The sequence below is a fragment of the Phyllopteryx taeniolatus genome, chromosome 22 (assembly GCF_024500385.1).
Source record: "Phyllopteryx taeniolatus isolate TA_2022b chromosome 22, UOR_Ptae_1.2, whole genome shotgun sequence".
NCBI lineage: Eukaryota > Metazoa > Chordata > Actinopteri > Syngnathiformes > Syngnathidae > Phyllopteryx > Phyllopteryx taeniolatus.
In genome coordinates this window covers 9,517,981-9,538,311 of record NC_084523.1, presented here as the reverse complement: position 1 = coordinate 9,538,311, position 20,331 = coordinate 9,517,981, and the positions used below count along the sequence as shown (strand labels likewise).

The following is a 20,331-nucleotide window of genomic DNA, read 5'->3' as shown; positions in this document are numbered from 1 at the left end:
CTGTGTCTCACATATATTCAAACGACTACCAACATAACGACGCTTAGTTATAATAAAAAAAAAAATCAGAAAAATCCCAAGTGTCTTCGTTAAACTGAATTTAAGCGCACTTCCGAACCAAGCGGCGGCCCGCGTGGGACATTAAGGGAGATTTCAGAGAGCTCGCTCGTTATTGATCTCATTTGCGAGAGTCACTTAAACTGCGAAGGGACGATGACGCGTCGCCGCCATCTTACACTTTAGAGACAATTGACGGCAGGCGTGACGACGACAAAGCTGCTTCAAAATGTACAAACAAATTCTAATAATATACAACAACAAACAGTAAAATGAAATACAAATACAATATAAAACATACTTTGGTAAAAGATTTGAACTCAAAAATCAAATAAACTTCCAGTGTCGTTTCCCAGGGGTTGTCGCGCCGCGCGGTGATACGTGACGGCGTTGGCCGCGTGACGTCACCGAGCTGTCGGGAAATCTTCCCTCGAGGCCGCTGTGCCATCCCCATCCCCCCGCCGCTTCGACCCCAGCTGGTTGTCACGACGACTGTGATCAGGCGTGCATGCTCGATGACAAAGGACATTTGGCTTGAAGATAAAGGCTCCTTTAACAATACGTTTAGCCATTTAGTATCAATGTATCGATTGAAAATGTACACATTTCAGTGTTAAAGATCGGCAGCCCTTTTCTGCGGTCGCCATCTTCACGCGTTAACGGTCAGTCAAGGAATAAGAGGCGAGTGAGCGTTTTGACGCGCGCGTGTCGTTCGTGCTAATTTTACAGCATCCCGTCCTGCTGCTGCGGGCTCGTGCGCCGCAAAAAGGCAGCGACGGAACGGAACGACTCGCTTCTGGAGGTCCAAATGAAAAGCAGCCTGACACGAAGATGCCATTTCTTCAGAACGGCACGCAGACATACGCTCCTCCCGAGGCCATTTACGATGCCGCTGTGCATTGAACTGCCCGTAACGGAGACAGGAAGCGCACTTGCTGACTGAGCAGCTAATTGGACGAACGTCTTACACACCGAGAGTCTTGCTGACTAATTTGCTATCACACACACACACACACAGAAAGAAAGACCTCATCTTTGTGGAGGCCGGGGTGGGCCGTCATGTCCATGAATAGATGAAAGAAGGGACAATATTCCGGAAGCACACACGAGCGTGACGAATGTCTGGCAGACACGCAACACGCGCCGCCACAAACACACATTGGCACAAGAAAGGCTCTCCTTCCACACACTGCATCCTTTCTCAGCCTCCTTCGCATGTCCACATTTGGTCATTGGCAGCAGCGGTACGCTCCAAACGACCCGCCGATGATCAGCTAACGCCATCCCCTACGCGTGGCCGCCTCGGCGGCGAGCAAAACACACAGAAAAGCTTGCTGGGAAATCTGAAGGCCCCCGTCATTCGCGCCCGAGGAAATATCGGCACTTTATGTGCGGAAACGAGCGGAGCGTATCTTACTTTTACAATGAATTGCTTCCTTTGTACACCCCGGAATTGGTTGAAAATTCAGGCCCTGCAGCCGCTTTCATTGAGCACTATGAATTTTGGGAAACACGTCTATCACGAGTAGACCCACAAAAAAAAGTCTCAAGGAGCCACGCTTGAAAAGACAGCAAGTCTGCTTCGAAGCAGCCATTTTAGGCTCATTTCCAGAGATGGAACTGCGTTTGGAAATTCTGCCCCTCGAGCCTGTTCCTCTTAGCGGCTTGAAATTCGGTACACCCACAAATGAGTGTCCAAAAACCGTGCTTGAAAAGACGCCGCCATTTTGCAGTCAATTTGGCCATTTCGAGTGGTCCTTCCGAGACAAACTCGTCTTGAAGATTATTTTTCCCACCCCACCGTCCTTACGAACGACGTTTGCAAGAGAAGGGAGACAAAATGAATGAGATGTCGTGACAGAACACCATGAACACAAATGGCCTTCCAATGGACTTTTATGCAATTTTGCACACGAACAACATGGAACGCCACCGTATGTTTTATCCATTGCGCTCTCTGTAATTGAGCTTAGCGTAAGATGATTACCATTTCTCATTTATGACATCATAGACGGAGTGGGCTGTCAGAATAAAGCGACTTTTGTGACACGATTGGGTGCAAAATGATTGATTGGACGTGATCGATTGAGACCTTCCACACATTCCTGACAACAGCGACTGATTAGTGCGTGTGTGCGCTTTTCACTATCAACAGCAGCTGCCAGTCACACCAGGGTGTCAGGCTGCGGCTGGCGTTCTCACACACAATAGTGTGTGTGTGTGTGTGTGTGTGTGTGTGTGTGCACAAGGCATCGTCCCTGTCAACGCTTGCAATGCTTCTTGTGTGATTAAACACACACGCTCACACACAAAATCCAGCTGTTTTATGAATGACGACAGAACTGCGCGTGCCGAATCGATATCGAATTGGGGATGACAATCTTGCAAGTCATCAATGAATCGATATCTTGACCCAACGCTATAAACAATGTTCCGTTGTTCGTCTATCTATGCCGACGACGTATAGTGACAGGCGGGACAATTGAACAGTGCCAGCACACTATGGTTTTGCGTGAGAACTATCTAATGTAAAATATGTGTATGGAACAATAAAGAATGATTGGCGTTTTGTTTTCGCTGGCGTGTCAAAGCACTTTTTTAAAGGCGATATATAAAGGAAGTGCCAGCAACGGGCACAATGATGACACGCTCTCCCACTGCCGCCACAAACATCTCACATTAGCGTCGTCTCAGTATGGTCGCGTTCGGGGACATTACTGCGAACTATTGTGAAATATGCCCCGGCCGTCCACTGACCGATAGGACGTCTGCTTCCGGAACGCGAGCCCCCTCAGCTTGTCCTCCAGGCTCTCCTGCTCGATGTCGGGCAGGCTGCTGAACGCGTCGCTGAGGCATCCCGCCGAGGTCTCCTCCGAGCCGGCGCCGGATTCCGACTCGCCGCCGTCGGCCCCGAGCGAGGCGAGCCGCCCGCTCGGGCTGGCCGCCGGAGCCTCCGTCGCTCGGGGGTCCATGCCGGGCGGTCCTCTCGCCGGACCCCCCGCCGCCGCCGCCGCCAGGGCTCACCCGTGGACGCCGGCGGACTGCGGACGAGGCTTCCGGGAGGAAAAGGCGGAGGCTCCGCGGGGATGTGGTCCAGCGTGTGGCCGCTCAGCGACGCTCCTCTTCTGGAGCCCGAGCTGCCTGGCTGCCGCTGGCGAGCTGCTCTACGGTGCCGTGAGGCTGGCGCGTGACGTCACTCTACCGGAAACTGACTGTGCCCTCCTTCAAAATACGATGACGTACTCGCTGGGAACGCTTTCATTGATTAAACGCGCTTTTTAACCCAACTAATTACAGACTGTTTTGTTGTTGTTTTTACATGTTTACATCATCTTTTATTTCTTTAAATCCAATACAAATCCATCAAGCAATTTTCATTCTTCCAATAGTGCTTGGGCTCTTCAAAGGTTTCGGAAAACACCATTTCTGTCCAAATGAAAATGCTCAACTCACTCCAACATTGTTTCCTGCCACCAACAGGCCACGAGATGATGGCAAACAACTACTTTTGTCGAAATAAAATCCTTCAACTCACTTCAACATAGTTCCTAGGCAACAAGATGCCACAATACGGCAGTAGTAAAGCAATACTTTTGTCTAAATACAGCTCCTCAACTCACTTCAACATAGTTCCTTAGTACCCAGATGCCATAAGATGAGGGCAAAAAGCTACTTATGTCGAAATGGAATTCCTCAATTCACTTCAACATACTGTAGTTCCTTGCATATCACATATTTCGCCACAAAGTAAAGGTGAAAAATAAAATAGCCCTTGAATTCTTCAGTATGTAGCACTTGGAAGTAAAAGTCTGGGCACAACTGATCTGCAAATGAGGTGGGGGGGGGGGGTTATTACATAGGCTTTACTGCGAAAGGGCACTTGCAGGAAGTGTATCGGTTCACGCTGTTGGAATTGTGAGGGCTTTTAAAATTGCTTCAACACGAGTTGCAGAAAGGAGAACACAACTGCACAAACCTCTGCATCCATCCATGCATCCACGCGTGCATGCACGCAGGGCACAAGTGGCGTGGCATTGTGGGATATTCCCTCTCCTCCTTTCTGCAGCATCATCGCTCGGAAAGTAGGGCAGGGGGTGACACACACACACACACACTCGAAATGAGCACACGTATGGTGCGTTCAAGGACTCCAGCGCGTCAGTGATGTAGCAATCCGGGACTTTTGGGATTCACGCTCGGCATTATGAGGCGCTTCTTTGGTTTTCATGGCCGTTCTGTAACTGAGGAATTAGGAGAGAAATGTTTGGACTCGGGCGGCCTGCAACTAAACATTATTTTAACACTCAAATAATCTGTCGTCTTCTTCAATGAATCAGATTTGAAAAGTTTGAAATTTTTCATCTCTTTATTCAAAAACAGGACATAATTGACAGTATGAAATATTTCGTGTGGAAACATTTCATACTGTCACTGTAGACAAAAACAGGCATCACAAGACACAGGTTGATGCTTTTACTAAGGAAAATACTTTATTATGCAAGCAAAAAAAGTAAATAAACACGAGGGAGACCGTTCTCCACTGGCTGCACGTTTCAGTCACGACAAGTTTGTTTTCCTGTCAATCTCTCTGTCTCGACATCAATATTTGACATCTTTTAGGTTGTAATACGTTCGTAAAACCGGTGGTTTGCCAAGACCAAACGGCGAGGATGAGGCATTTGTCACTTATTAACAAGTCTTATTTCCAAAAATAGATATTAAAATAGTTTTTTTTTTTTTGTTTTGGTTTGGCAAATGCTGAAAGATTGTGTGAAAGTGTGCAAAGCCAAAAGAAGAAAAAAAGGCGACAATGACAATGAAATTGAGTTTTCAATGGACGACACGAACGTTTCTCTCGTGCTTTCTTGTCTCGGTTTGAGGAAGAAGATACACCCAACCGCCTTGTCGTCACCTTAACTTAACGTAGCGCGAGGCTACAAGGTACCAAATTCTTTTACGGGTAATAAATCTGTCCTAATCTTGCTAAACTGACAAATGCTTACTATAGACAGCCTGCATCCCTTTTCTGGGTTTGTTGGACTTTGTCAACATTTACAAATATTCTCTGTCAAATCAGTGCAGGAATTGCTATAAGGCACATTAGGAAACAATATATAAAAGAGTAACAAATAATGGAGAAAAAAAAGACATGTATCAAAAAGTATGTACATGTAAGAAACTGGAATGGAATAAAAACATCAAACATTAAAAAAAGAGCAATAATCTTTGGAGGGAAACAAAAGAAAATCTATAAATATATTATAGCTGATGTCCTCTTCTCTTTTTGTCCACAGACGCTACATTACTCACCATTAGAGGGAATTTGCAGGAAGATGATGCTGCTGCTGATGAACCAAAACAACTCTCACACAACTGTTCAGTGCAGATTTACTTCTAACATGAGCTTTCTGAAAAGAGCCAACTCAGCAGTGGGAACACTGAAGCTGGGAAATTTTCGGGGTGTGTGGGCACGGGAACCTCAGGAGGTCTCGTTGACGCTCCGCTCCAACGCGATGCTTTTCGCCCTCTGCTCCAGAGGCCTGCACACACACGTGCGACGCCAGTTTTATTGATTTGGCTTTTTGCTGCTGTGGCACTTACACATAAACATGTTTTGGAGGCGCTCATGCAAAAGTCTCAGATGCTTTTGAAGCAGCTTGGCCTTGGCGGAGGTCGTGTTTTACCTGCGCATGTTGTCTGACGTACTGGTTTTGTTGCTTCTATTCCTGAACGGCGGACGCGTCTCCGCGCGGCCGGTCTCGTCCACCCCCGCCCATGTTTTCTGCTGCTCGCCCGAACGCCGCCACGCCGCCATGACGACGGCGGAAGCCGCGTCCTCCCATTGGTCGGGGTACTCGCCACCCAGGCCCCGTGGGTGCGGCGGCTCGTCCTCGAAGGTGGACAACAAACTTCTGGACTTGACTATTTGAAGGCACACAAAATATAAACAAATATAAAATGTCGAGAAATTACTGCGGCAGTCCTCCAAACTCTTAAGTTGGGGCACTAGTAACCACCGAGTACTGTAAAAATGGTCGCTTAAAAAATAGCAGGGCACAAACGAGAGGCGTAACACTGTACAAAGCGTAACCATAGCAACGCGCGTTCAATACCTGTGGAGGCGTACGACTCTTTGACCGGTGGCTGCTTGGAGGCCAGGCCGCCGTCGGCCACGCCGGAGCCGGAGGTGAGGCCGGCGGGGTAGAAACTTCCCAAAAAGAGAGCGAAACACAACACCACCACCTGAGAGGAAGACGAATGAAGAAGAGGAAGAGGCGCACACGCACCGATGAGCGCTGAGCCGCTTAACAGCCCGAGGTTGGCGAGTCAATAACGGATCAATACAATGACACGCACGCACGCGTGCGCGCTCGTACCATTAGGCAGGATGACGTCTGCGTGCCCGCCACCCGGCAAGACTTGGACACTTTGCCGGACAGCAAGGCCTGCAGCGCCTGCAGCTGCTGCAGCAGGGACCTGAACATTTCGGTTGATTGAAAATGATTGGATTAGAAACACGCCTCAAACCAATATTCCAATATTTATCTCTTCTGCATTCAAATCTAATAAAAAAAAATTTTTTTAAAAAGCGGACGTAATGTGATATGAAACACTTTTTTGTGCTGTTTTGAATCGTAACTAGTTTGATGGCCCTGGAAGGCAGCGCCATCTAGAGGGGTTCTATCCAGCAAAACATTACGTAATGTTTTTTAATTTATTTATGGATAATGTATAAACAGAATAAATACTTTATTCTGCATGTGTGCAGCGTGCTCTTACTTGTTGGCGCACTCCAGTGTGTCCACTTTCCTGCGGAGGTCGTTGTTTTCGTTGGAGCATGTCTCCACTCTGTGGAAAGGGGTAGTACTGCAGGTCAGTCATTTAAAAAAAAAAAAAAAAAATTTAAGGTGCTAACTATATGTAAGACAATTTATTTTGTTTGATTTGTTAATTTATTTACCTAGGGTCAACTAAACACCTAAGCACTACAGAAAATGGTGGATGTTTTACTCACTTCTTCTCCAACGTGTCCATGTACTCTTTCTTTTTCCTGCGACTCTCCTGAGCAGAAATCTGACAGGGGACAAATAATAATCATATTTTCACTTGAAAGGCAATTAACTTCACGTGATATGAAAACCATATGTTTCCATGTGCCGCACCTTATTTTTGATCTTCCTGCGGATCTTCTTGAGCGCCTTCTCCTCGGCCTTGGTGAGCGGCAGCTTGGTGGGAACCGGGTACCCTTCAGCCACCAGCGTGCGGCCGCTCTTCCTCCGTCAGCATCAGTGGTCCCGAGCCCTGAAGTTTCTAAACACAAACAGACACACGCGCCGCCAAATGATTACCAATCACTTTATGAGGTACACTCGCTCCGCTGTCTGTTCCTCACGTGGGGGGCGGTGAGCAGAGGCGAGTTGGACAGCGAGGAGGAGGTGGCGGTCGAGCTCCCGCGGGTGGACGCCTTCAGACCGGGCTGGGCCGGAGCAGTGCTGGAGGGCGAGGTGGGGCGGGACAGGCCCAGAGGGGCGCGCACGGGGCTCTGGCTGCCCTCCGAATCGCTGCCGTGCGAGCTGGGCGGCGTGGGGGGCATCTGCAGAGCCTCCAGACCTGACGACGCAGGAAAAGCAGTTTGAGGCGGAGAACTTTCGAATAAAGTCCTGGCGGGAGGAAGGACCGGCGGTGCCAGAAGCCCGTTTAGCTTGATGCTAACAAACAATGCAAAATGCAATTGACGGGCTAACGGATAGCATTGGTGTTGTGGTGTTATAACGCTTTAAGCAACGGATATATGAACACAAATGGCGGAGCAACACGTACCACATATAGACAGATAATATAACAATAACCACAGACGTTATTTAGCCTCTGTGAAGCACAATGTCCACCGAATAGAAGCAAAACCTAATTCTTTATATTCTATTTAATTATGTCGTATCTGTATGTTTTTAAGAAGGTACAATATGTTATCTTTCTTATTGTAAAACCCATTACAAACATTATTGTTGTTTCTTTTGGAGGGGCGGAATTCATTAGCGGCATTTTTATTCATTTCAAAGTGATTTGAGATATGAATGTTTTAAGTTACAAACGTGGTCACGGAACGAACTGCACTCGTAGTGTGTCGGATCTAAATTCTAACCTTTGGGGGACAGATTGAGAAACTGATCCACTTCATGAGGCTCCAGTTTAATCTGCGGGAAGACCTTCTCCTCCTTGACCTTGATGCTTTTGTCTTGGTTGCGGCCGCCGACGGGGGTCTGAGCCGGGCCGGCGGCGACGACGGGGTCCTCGGGGGCTTGGGGCCCCGAGGCGGACCCCGGGGCGAGGGCGGGCATGAGGGACGGGGCGTCGCACAGGAGACCCTCCATGGGCTCGTCCTGCTCCATGGGCCACTCGGACGAGTCTCCTTCGGATTCTGCAGCAAAACCATTGATAGGAGATGACATGACGTGTGTATTGTACACACAAAAGTATTGGGACACTTCCCTAAACCAATCAATTATTCAGAAGTGAATTCGACTTTTGTGGACATCCCCACAATGAGTTTACTCACCTGCGTCGCTGCCGCGCTCCCCGGTCAGGTGCGAAAGCGGCGACTGCGGCCTGCTGTCTCCGCACAGCGAGTAGCTGTGCTCGGCGGCGATGTGCGGCGGCGGCGACGACGACATGCACAGGTCGCCGCCCTCTTCCCCTTCCTCGTCGTCGCCATCCAGCCGTCCGGCGCCGCCTCGAACCCCCGACAGGAAGGGGTCGCTCAGTAGCTGGCCCAGCAGAGCGTCGTGCGAGAGGTCGTGCGAGAGGTCGTCCAGGAGCTCCGAAAAGTGCTGCACAGCAAACGAAAATATTAGCATTTACTCAAATGGATTAAACTAACATGGCCACTAGGGGGTGCGCTGTGATCACTTTCTTTTGTGCACGTGTGTGTTGTTCTTAGTGTGCTGACATATATGGCCCACTGACTTATTTAAAGTGGGAAACAAATGTTTACACACTCACCCAGAGTGAGTGTGAGAGAGCAAGAAACAAACATTTACATCACTTTTGTTAGCCCCTCTCTATCGAGCAGTAACTCGTGTCGCCATGGCAACCTACATCCTCAGCCTTAATTGTCGTCAGCCTTCAGACATTTAGCTCTGCAAGAGAAGTGAATGGTGTGCAACTTTGTGGTTTTAAGAAGGTAAAAATAATGTCTTTGAATAAGAACGGGAAATGGGAGCGGTCCCACAATTAGAAAGCTTAAAAACAGAACCGCAAACTACACACGCACACTCCCTGTCATTTTCCTGCATGTGTGCGCAACGTAGGGCAGCGGAGCGGGCCGTGGCCCACCACACACACAAACAGGACTCCCTTTGTTCTGGCGACTCACACAGGCGTGGCGTTTAGGGTCGACTGGAACCCGACACCCCCCTACCGACCCCCTCCCCACGGTTGAAGGAAGGAATCTATCAAGTATATTCCAAAGGCGTGCCAACAAAGGAGCTTTTTCATTTCCACAAGAAACTATTCAACCTGAGAGGACACGAAAGCAATATGACATACCTTGTTTAAACTAAACAAAAGTCAAACACACCTCAGGCTCACGGCTTGACGTTCAAATACAACAATCAAGTGGAAGAAAATGAAGTTATCTTGGATTATTATGAGCTCGCTCGTTAGTTAGGAAGCAATACAGCTAGCGGAAAGGAGAGTTAGCTGTATAATAATGCAATAAAAGCCCCCACCAGCTGCGAGGGTCCATGCATGCAGAGACAATTGAGGGTCCTCGGGGTAAGGCTGGGAAGGAATGCTGCCCTCAAGTCTTCAATCAGGTCCCCCGCAAACTAGCGTGTGCGTTTATGGTTGAGTGTGTGTGTAAACGTTTCAATGTCCAGACGCCACTTTGGAGGCCGGGGAGGGTGGAAAAAGCAGAACAGTTTGGTGATGCAACATGTGAAGCAGGCCTGCAAAATAAAAATTTAAAAATACAAAAAAAAAGCCCTCCAAATCAATAGAAAGACTTTGACATTTACATATAATTTTGCAAAGGACTGGGTGTTCCCCTCAAACATTTGATTTATTATTCAGTCCTTATGTATACCGGTACATTAAATGTATTTAATAAGACAGCATCATTCTTTCAAGATATCGCAAATTAATTTGTATTTATCAATGTATATCCTATGCTTTTATTCTTCTCTGTTACTGCTCTCAAGAGATGTTATATCATTTTGTCTTCATGCATGAAGTAAATTGCTCATTTCAATCAAAGTTCTTCGTATGACCGCAAGTGTGCACTTTACCCCGAGGACTGTGACCTATCCGTCATGACATGCACACAGGACAAACACGCCACACGAGTTCATGTCAAGATAAAACCCCCCCGAGTCAGCGTGTTTGTTTGTGGTTTCACTATCTCACTCCTCCTTTATTTGACAGCTGTCGGCTTTCCACACAGGTGTTAGCATCGTTAGCATTAGCTAAAGTGCCTGGTAACATGGCGTACAAGCTGTTTAAACAGATGTTTGCTTGTTTGAGCACATGTGGATGGATTCCGTCAGCTAACGGCAAACACCAGCAAAACACACCGTGGCTTGCTAACAAGAAAGCTCACTAGTAGAAACTCTGGTTAGATTGCTCTTATTACTACTAGCTCATTCAAGTCACTAGTCAGCAGTATAGCTTCCTAGCCACCAAGATGGCCACCTCGAAAGAGCGTTAGCGACCAAGCAATATTTTTCACTAGCTTGACAGTTAGCCAGCAATACAGTTACTGAGAACTATAGATTCGCTAACTAGTTTTCATTTTTATTGGCTTGCTTAAGTTCGAGAGCGAGATAGCTACCTGCAAAGATTGAGCACTAGCTAGCATTATTATTAGCTATTTAGATATTTGAACATCAATACAGCTACTTCGAAAAATATAGCACTAATTGGCATTATTATTAGGGCACTTGGTAGTTAGTACCAAAGGTAGATTGCTGCCTAGCATTAATATCATACATTTACATAGTTAACCTGCAAAATTACTACTTAAAGAAGATAAATCGCAACATGAGATTAATACTATTTAGATACCAGCAAGATGACTATTTGGGAAAAAAGATAATGACCAAGCAAAATGATTAGTTTGTTAGTTAGCAATCAAGATGGCTACTTGGAAATAAAAACAGCTACCTAGCATTATCATCAGCTCAATCAAGTTAGGCAGCAAAACATATACTGTCATTATTAGCTCATTGAATAGTTACATCAAGATGGCTACCTAGAAAGAAACTGTAGATGACAACCCAGCATTATTATCAGCTTGCTCGGTCACCTGCTAGCACACTTTTGACTACTTTTTGCTGCTTTTACTCGCACGTGCTTGTGTGAGAGAAGGTGGTGATAAACATCACTCAGTCATAACTAAACTTGATAAAGTCACACTGCTATAGATAGCGTCATGGTTAGCGTGGTGATAATACAGCCAGGAAGCTCATGAAATATAATCTTGACGCGAGGGAGGACGTGCGTGTCCACTTATAGCTGACTCGTCTTAATGTCCGTTCACTAATGAACGTATTCGCCCATCCGCACCTCAGAGCCCGCTGTGGCATCACTGGACGCGTTCGCGAGGTCACAAGTGTGAATCACTCCTTATCTGGGCCACTGTCACGTCCCCCAGCGTGCATAGAAGTTTGTGTGCGTCTGTCTGAGATGGGGTAAGGTCTCACACGGAGAGGAAAAAAGGTCGGAATGCAGCAGATGACAAATGGAAAACACGTCTGGATTTTTAATTCTTCCAACCATCCCCTCCATCCCGAGGCCTCGCTCTGTCTCTTACACACACACACACACACACACACACTGGTGAAGGCAACCCCCCACTCAAATCCTAACAACCTCCAGACGTTAGTGGATGACTTCATCACAGAGGAAAAAAACCTTCAGAATTGGCATGCTAAGTACTAAAAAAAATAAAACTATAGTGGGGACACTTAATCATGATAAGTGATTGTCATTATTGTTGTTGATTAAATAATGTTGGTATTTGTTGTGCTCGCGACCCCGAATAGGATAAGTAGAATAGAAAATGGATGATGAGGTTGAGCTAACGTGTGTGTGTTAGTGGGTCATGCAGAACACACTCAGCTTTTTTTGGGATTGTCACGGCAACCCGTCAGTCATGACATACTTCTTCCACTCAGTGAGTCACCTGTCTGTGTGTGTGTGTTAGCAGTGGGGATCCCTCACACACACTCTCACACACACACATTTTTTTATTTATGTTTTTTATTTATTTTATTTATTTATTTATTTATTTATTTATTTATTTATTTATTTTTAAATCGGGTTACTTCAAATGCTTTCCACTTGTCTTTAACCTCATCACCTCGTGAGGCATGCTGGGTAAAATGTAGGTCAGCCAACACCTGCGCCGAAGACGAAACACATCGGCAAACTCGTCCGGACTCGTCGCCGATCTTAATCCTCGGCAGCCAAGTCTGCCTAGCAAACGGAGGACGGACTAAAAAGACGCTAACGCAGCACAAGACGTTTGGTTTACTGGCGTTCCCTGGTGCGTTGGACCCTGATGGTGGGGGAACCCTAAAAGGAAAAGTGGGGGTCCAACTAGCCTTAAGGGTACATACACGCAAACCGGAAGCGGGCGGCGTGACGCCTATAAAAGGACACGACCACCATGTGGGCACCATCTGGGCACCTGGGGGATTTTAATGAGCAGGTTTTGAAGTCTCAGCTAAATGCGGAATGACACTCGTAATAACGCAACTTGATGCTACACGATTACACAACAACTACATCAATCAACGCAGAAATCTGATTTTTCGAGATTTTATTTAAAGGCCCTAGCGCCCAACCATAACACGAAGGGGTTCAATTGCAGTCTGTAGCTTTAAATTTTGTGTGGATTCTTTTTTTTTTTTTTGGGTGGGGGGGTGTAACCACAAACAGACCAAAACCCACATTTAAATTTAGCGTTCACTCAGAAGAAGCAAGGTTCCTGCGGACATCCCGCACCCGTAATAATGCCCTAAAAACGGGATGATTACCACCTTGGTGTTCCCCTCGCTGAAAGCCACCGCCCACTGTCACAGTCGGGAGAACGAGGGGGGGATGGAGGAGGCGGTTGCATCAGACTGAGAATCCAGCAAACTTCCACATGGACGCCATGTGAAGGCCGAGCGGCCAAGTGGCTCGGGGCCCGTTTCCATCCAGCGCAAAAGTTCTGCTCAAAAAAACAAATCTGGACCACTTTTGGGGGTACCAACCACAGTGTGAGGGTACCAAAACGCCACAAGTAGACAACCCCAAAATTTCCATAAAGTTTTCACGGCGGCTTGAACAGCTGCTCAGACGATTTTTTTTGTCTGTCGTCAGTGAACTCAACTCGACTCAATTGGCAACCAGCAGCAGTTATAAAGCAACACATATTGGAACACAAACAGTGGTGTAACACGTGCAGACGTTTAATATATCCCGTTGGGAAGATGACTTTGCAAATGTAGCTGCTTACAATGGTTTGAATTACTTTCCTGGAGAAATTTAACAAATTATATTTGATTACATTTTGATTACTTAATTTCGAATGAATGCATCAACAGGAGCCTTGGATGTCTCATCTAAAAGAGTGGATGAAAACAATAGATCATTTTGGGGGGAATTAACCAAATCTTTGTTGCAACACAACAGTGGCACAAAGTGGCACTTTGAGGTCATACTTGGAAAAAATTGTCACACTTGAGACTACCGCAGAATGGCACATGACCAGAGAGACCCAATCGAAGCGTCAGATTTAGGAGGAAGCGATATGCCCCCAAAAAATACAAATAAATAAAAAAAGTGGAGCTTTTGCAGCTATTTTTCAAATCGAACTAAAATTACAAATGTGGACGTTTCCGAAAGCGACGCATTTAATTACGCATTTTCTCCCAGTAATGTAATGGATTCAATTCCATACATTTAGCAATTACGTAATCTCATTTGTTACTCCCCAAGACTGAATATAACACGGACATATATTCTTTACCTCTGCAAAGAATGACTAATATTACCGCCTACTTGCTGAATGGCTTCTTTGTGGAGTAATTGTTTCACATGAAACGGAGCGCTTGTTTGCATTATTTCTTGATGAATGCGTGTGTGTTTGTACTGACTGGTCAGCACTTGACTTGCATTGCTTTGCCTGAGGGCTGGAGGCCAAAGGCGAGCAGGATGCCCTGCCCTGCCGGAGAACAGGCACCTCACTCCAACATTTGCTTACTCTGCCACTGCGTGTTTGCTCACACACACACACGCCAGTAGCGCTGCGTGCCCGCGTGTGTGCTAATATTGCTAAAAGCAGAGCAATACATTGCAGTCCATCTGAGGTACGCCGAAGGTTACGCAAGAGGACACATTCTTGGAAAGGCCCGCAGCATGTGCACGGCAAGCCTTCCTCATCCTCACTCCTGTCGTGCACCGAGTGCACATTACTACATACTGTACATGCAGGAATTAGCATCTTAGCTTAGCATTGACCCCCATTAAAGGTCAGAAAAGGATGACAATGCTCTGTTTTGATGGAGTGCGTTTGGAATATTTCTGTATGCTGCCGGTGCAGTTCCTCCACCCGCAAAAGAAACATCATGAGTGTGTTAATCGAAGCGTTGTGCGACGTGTTACGACGCACGCAAAACATAGATAGGGCAGCTAAGCTCAGCCTGGTCTCGTCACCTGCGCTACGCTCCTACAAAAACGTTAACTACGTGAACATGAAGTCCAACGATGGGGAAAACTGCATATTTTGGAAAGTCAACAAGTGGTTGTAATGTGTTCAAAAAGTGACACTACAGGGAGGGACGAAAGTGGGCGTAGACTCAATTCCTTCGATTCCATGAGCAGTTTTCTTTGCTGGCAGCTATTCCTTTTCATTTCTTTTTATTCTTGAATCCTATCTTTGCAGAAAACGACATTTCTGCCTTCCTTTTCGGCCTCTTTCCGACTCCTTCCTCAGACTCTCTTTTACCCAGGGATTATTTCCTCCCTTCCTGACCTCCTTCCTTGTTTCGCTTAAAACCACTTTTCTGCCTTAATTCAGCACCTGTCCAATTCTGCTTGAGACTATACCTTCCTTAACCCAAATTATTTTCCATGATTCATGTTCCTTCTAAAAAACTATGAATTTAAAAAGTACACACCGACTTTTGGCCAACCCTGTAAATCCATTGTGAATATTTTCCATGCTAGTTTTTGCTTCAGGCTCCATGGTGACACCGCAGGGTTAACGACGAGGGCCAAGTAGTTACTAGTCATTACTAACAACCAGAGGAACCCGATTGAGAATGACGACGGGTGTCACTGTCAGACGTCAGATGGATGACGCACACGCCGCCGGCTCCGCATTGTTTTGCGGGGAATCGGGTGTCAACACACACAAAGGCATGCCGAGAGAGCGACAGAGATGAACAGGAAGGCGGGGGCAATATTGCTTGAGAGAGGCGGAGGAGGTGTCGGAGGTCAGCCGAGGGGAACAAGCGAGCCAGTCTGTTTCTGAACAGTACAGTCTATTTTACATTCACACACACACACACAAGCTATGTTGTCGTGCACGGGTCCTCAACCTGTGGCTTGTGGATGGTTGTGTTATTTTCTCTCTCTCCATCAATTCCAGTATATGGCCCTCCATACATGAATTTAAATGTGCCCGGTAAGAAAAAAAAAGGCACCCCAAAATGTACACAAAGCCACCAATGTGTCTACACGTATTAAGTAGAAATGTCTAATTTGTCCAAGGAAAGTTGAGCTGGAACCGGAGTTTGCGGCCCCGTAGCCTGGGGATCGCTTTAAAAGGACCTCCAGTTATACTTTACCACACGAGTCAGGACCTGTCAAAGTGCCCCAAGTGAACAGTGTGCGCGTATGTGGGTTCTGCAGGCTGCATTCCCGTCTTTGCCGCAGACGATCCAAAATGTCTCCTCGGAGCACACTCGCAAGTTACGTAATAGCAGAAAGGCAAAAGGCCATTTTGGAAAATCCTCAAGATACTTTTTGCACATGCACGACACGCAGTCTTGAATGGAAATTCAGACGTATGCCACTTTATACCTACTTTTAATCACCACTATGCTGAAGGCGTCTATATTTTAAAAGTATTGCACTTTTTTTCAACATATTTTAGTTAGAAAGACATCCACAATGTCAACTCTCATTACTGTCTTCACAAATGTAAGTATGCTCAATTTTAGTGGCAATCTTTGAACATTTATTGTTGTAGTATGCACTGTAAGTTATCAAAAATATTGGAAACAGTTGTCAGTACGATGCTTAAAACATTGTTAATGAATGCCACTCAAACTGAGCAATATTATCACCGCAAAGGAACATTCCTTTGTATTACCCACCTAATGCAGCGCATCAGTGTATCTTCTATCGATAACATATTTAAAATGCTGTTTGGGCTTCTTCTTGATATGTATAAACATTTTCCTCAAAGGGAGGCGGGGTGGGGGTGCATCCTGGACCTCAAGGCTCAACTTGTGAAGGGAGAGCAGGGCACACACATTGACAACTTTCTTGCAACAACAATGGCAGAAGTGGCGTTGAACTCACGTTGGTGTAGAGGGCGCAGTCCATGTCTCCGGCATCGGACAGCTCGCTGAGGTTGCGGTCCCAGTGCAGGAAGCCTTCACTCGAGTCCAGGATCTCCATGACGGCGTCCCGGTGGCCTCCTCCTCTGAACACTTCTCAAAGTTCGCAGCAACTTGTGTTGTTGTTGTTTGGAAGCAAGTCGACGCGACGTGCAGCACTGTGTCTGTGACTTAATCAAGCAAGAACGTCCAAGTGTTTGTTTATCATCTCCTCTTCACCTTCACATCCACAGCTGCTTTTCCTTCGTCTTCCTTCCCTCGCTCTACTCTCGCCTCCTCTTCCTCACCGACCAGACGACCTGGAATGCGGGGGTGGAGTCACACGCCACAAAGTAGAACCATATCGCGTGTACGGCGGGCAAACTACGCATTTGGGGTGAATTTTACGCTTTCAACGTCACTGCACCGAATTCAAACAACGTTTGGATGAAAATCACAGTTTAACGCTGTTTCGTGAGTTCCAGCAGTCGTCAAGGCCGAATATTTAGGCATTTCCGGTGGCCAATTTCAAAGTAAAGTCCTCACTTTTCGTCGTGCTCTCGACTTCAGAACCACGAATCATTCGCGGTCGGTTGAACGCGGTGCTTTACGATAAAACTAAACCTGGATTAAAATGAAATACTACCAACAACAACAACAAATAACACGTAAGATTTGATACGACAGTTAAACCTTGGCGTTTTAACTTTGCAGATTTCCGTTAGCGATACTCACACACCGCATGCGCAGCTGTCGTCCAATCGGGTCACCGTTCGTTCAACCTGTAAAACATCACTAGCCAATGAGGAGCGACTTCCTCCGCAGCCAATCACTTTAGGCCAAGAAGCCCAGACACGATAGCCCGCCTCTGCTAGCCAAAGTTTCAAAACAATCTTTGAAATTGACGATTTTTAATGTAAAGCACTCAAAAACGAAACAAATAGTGGATTCACGTTTTAATTCTTTGTTTTACACTTGTCTACTTTAGTTCTTGGGTAGTGAATATGGGAGACACTGTGGGAGAAAGGCAAACTCAGATGATGTTGACTTTGTCCAAATGTCTTTCATAGCAAACAGTGAAAGCAGCAGACAGGAAAAGCAAAGCACACAACAGCTGCACACCTGAGAGTGAAAACTTGGAAATGACTAAGAGATGAAACAATGCAAATGTGTGATTCAAATGCGTCACTGAGGCTTGGCTTTAACCCTAAAGCACACCACTTTTAACAAAGCAAGATGGATGAATTGTTGTTTTACATTGCATTTAACAAGGAAACGATTTCTAACGATTAACCATTTACTTGGCGGGGGGGGGGGGGGGGGGGGGGCATCCTTGTGATGTTTTGCACAAAACTACACTCCAAAAACAATACAAGAGCTGTATGAGTCTCTTGGAGAACTGACGAGATGACTTTCCTCACCAGTAGGATGCGCCACAGTCCAACAAGCCTTTTGCGTGGCTTCATATTATGTCACATGAAAACAATCCGTCACCGTGGCGTCCGCATCCTTTTCGGTATAAACTCAAGAAAGTAGAAAAAGGAAGAAGTGTGTTGAAAGGCCAGGCCTTCAGGTTCTGTCACGAACATTGTCGCTCAGGAAGATGATGTTGTCTGAGAAAACAGAGGGCAACTTTTTAGCTGTGTGGTAAAGTGTTTGACTTCTGTTGTTTTGCAAACCTGCGATGATGGTCGTGGCCTGGCGTCTCACTTGGTTCTTGTCCACATACTCACCGTAATCCAGTTTGCCCTCAACAAGAATCCGAGCCCTGTGAGATGCAACTTGGGGGTAAATAGAATGGAAGAACGTTTGATTGGTTGTCACTAGCAACCAATAGTTCATACCCTTTCTTGATATACTGGTAGGCTACGTCCCTCAAACCGGGTTTGAAGACGGACACGCGGTGCCATGTTGTCTTTTGGCTGATGTCACCTGGAGCACCAAAGGAAAACAGGATGAAAACATAATTCATATTTTACAGTAAATAATCCAGATTTGAATAATATAGGCTTACTCTACCAGATCTACATTAAATACTTTTTTTAAAGCCACCTCCCTTTGTGTACATAACATTCTCAAAATATTTGCTAACTTTTTGACATCCTATTTTTCATGCGGCATCTCAGTAGGGAACATTTTTATAGTGAGTGTAGCTTGAGTGTGGCAGTCAATATTAGTTAAAACTAACACACATACACACACATTTATAGCCTCAAAACACTTAACTATTTAGGTTACTTTTAAGGAGAATGAAGGCATACATTCTTGATGCAAGACCTTTTTTTTAAAGGATTTTATGTCTTACATGTCATGTAAATATTAAACACAAGGAGCCAAGTGAGGATGTTTGACTACAGAAGTTGCTTTACTGTGTTTTTCTGCAGTCAAGTCTTGCGAAAAGTAACATTTGAGTAACGGCGCCCTCTAGAGGTAAGAAATTAGACTCGCAGCAAGCACAGGGCACAGCTTGGAGGGCATATTACAATTATACAGATTTGTGATTATTTAGTATTTTCCTGCCGTTGGCACTGGTTACCCGACGGGCTCGCCTCGCCCTCCCCGGACCTCCACATTTCGTTGGTGGCCAAGGAGAAGATGGTGACGGGGTTGCGGCCCTCCACTTGTCTCATCACGGGCTCCTGGCCCACTCGGCCCAGAAGCTGGACGCGGTTAATTGCTGCAAGCGAGACAAGAAACTGCGGCATCTGCTTATCTGGTAGTGTGGATTGAATGTGCAAAGAAAGAAATGAATGGCTAACGTCCACTTACATCTCTCTAGGATGAGGCTGGAGTCGGTGGTGCTGTTTCTAACCAGCTGCCGGAACACCTGCAAGAGTACAGGAGATTCAGTCCATCAATACAATTGTCTTTTCAATTTGAAACTTGTATTACAAAAGCAATTGATGACATTTGTTGAACAGATTTATATATATGTACTCCTAATTCTGTAATAACTTCCACAGACACGTCTATTAATTTGCTTTTGTAATTACTTACAATATAAATACAATATGGACACTGTATATCCAAAGTATGGCCATGTTCATTGCTATACAGTGCATTTCTTCATATTGCACACGTCAAATGAATATTTTGGCTACATCTTCAGAGTGCTATCCCACCTGTGCTGAAGCTCTTCTCAACATGTCGATGTTTCACTTTTTCAACGTATACGGTGTCACTCTGCAAAGAAAAATGTGTAACATAGCTTTTGAGGTTGTTTTTTTTCCCCAACAAAAAGGGTCACATTTAGGTGATGCATTACCCATTGGGCTATCAGTCCCATCACATGGACAATTTAAGTAAAACCCGAAGTCTCGCGCCATTGAATAAACTGATAAATACCAGACACAAATGTACGTTTTTGACCGCGTCGTTCAATTTTAACAGAAAAGCAGATGATTTCTCTCTATCGGATACAAACTTGTGTGAAACGCTGGCGTGTAAAAACAGAGGAATGCAAGTTCTAAACTTACCGAGCGGTAACCTCACGACTCTTCCGGGTCCGTCGGCGATAAAAGTCCCCCTGGGCTGGAAACCTAGAACGAAGGTTCCGCTTTGGCAAAATAAGTCAACAACATAATAATAATTCAAAAATATTATTTAAAAATGTATTTAGCGGTTATAGTTAATGGTAGATTTATGTTAAAAACAAATAAAATATTTGTATTCGTTATTTATA

General features: G+C 45.8%; 3 protein-coding genes across 5 annotated transcripts in view; all 3 read right to left on the bottom strand.

Moving 5' to 3' along the window:
* The window catches only part of dgki (diacylglycerol kinase, iota), a 30,055-nt gene extending 26,797 nt beyond the window's left edge, over nucleotides 1-3,258 (bottom strand). Inside the window, exon 1 of one of the 2 annotated variants that reach the window (XM_061761943.1) lies at nucleotides 2,815-3,258. In XM_061761943.1, coding sequence (XP_061617927.1) covers nucleotides 2,815-3,029 — 215 coding nt within the window. In that variant the 5' untranslated portion in view covers nucleotides 3,030-3,258. The remainder of the gene's footprint in view (nucleotides 1-2,814) is intronic. The other variant, XM_061761944.1, reaches the window with a different exon arrangement.
* Nucleotides 3,259-4,404: 1,146 nt separating this feature from the next.
* Nucleotides 4,405-17,446, bottom strand: creb3l2 (cAMP responsive element binding protein 3-like 2). The gene is given in 13 exon segments (XM_061762165.1): nucleotides 4,405-5,597; nucleotides 5,742-5,979; nucleotides 6,171-6,300; nucleotides 6,435-6,534; nucleotides 6,838-6,906; nucleotides 7,073-7,131; nucleotides 7,221-7,322; nucleotides 7,324-7,368; nucleotides 7,451-7,668; nucleotides 8,201-8,476; nucleotides 8,615-8,885; nucleotides 16,633-16,969; nucleotides 17,196-17,446. Coding segments are annotated over 12 exon segments (1,668 nt in total). The 5' UTR covers nucleotides 16,732-16,969; nucleotides 17,196-17,446; the 3' UTR covers nucleotides 4,405-5,536.
* Nucleotides 17,447-17,592: 146 nt separating this feature from the next.
* Nucleotides 17,593-20,234, bottom strand: ssbp1 (single-stranded DNA binding protein 1). 2 transcript variants are annotated; one of them, XM_061762166.1, is made up of 7 exons: nucleotides 20,126-20,234; nucleotides 19,772-19,832; nucleotides 19,419-19,476; nucleotides 19,186-19,326; nucleotides 18,494-18,581; nucleotides 18,329-18,417; nucleotides 17,593-18,262 (listed from the first exon to the last, which is right to left on the bottom strand). In XM_061762166.1, the coding sequence occupies exons 2-7, from the start codon at nucleotides 19,793-19,795 to the stop codon at nucleotides 18,219-18,221; spliced, it is 444 nt and encodes a 147-aa protein (XP_061618150.1). In that variant the 5' UTR covers nucleotides 19,796-19,832; nucleotides 20,126-20,234; the 3' UTR covers nucleotides 17,593-18,218. The 2 variants fall into 2 exon arrangements, with proteins under 2 accessions (XP_061618150.1, XP_061618151.1); XM_061762167.1 differs by lacking the exon at nucleotides 20,126-20,234 and adding an exon at nucleotides 19,915-20,105.
* Between the last annotated feature and the right edge of the window lie 97 nt (nucleotides 20,235-20,331).

What these genes read in the sequence shown, in the direction of transcription:
- ssbp1 (XM_061762166.1), bottom strand. Translation starts at nt 19,795, where the DNA reads ATGTTGAGAAGAGCTTCAGCACAG. An exon ending in CAGCCTCATCCTAGAGAGAT is followed by an intron (nt 19,327 to 19,418) that starts GTAAGTGGACGT and finishes TCTCGCTTGCAG; the next exon opens with CAATTAACCGCGTCCAGCTT. An exon ending in GGCCACGACCATCATCGCAG is followed by an intron (nt 18,263 to 18,328) that starts GTTTGCAAAACA and finishes CTGTTTTCTCAG; the next exon opens with ACAACATCATCTTCCTGAGC.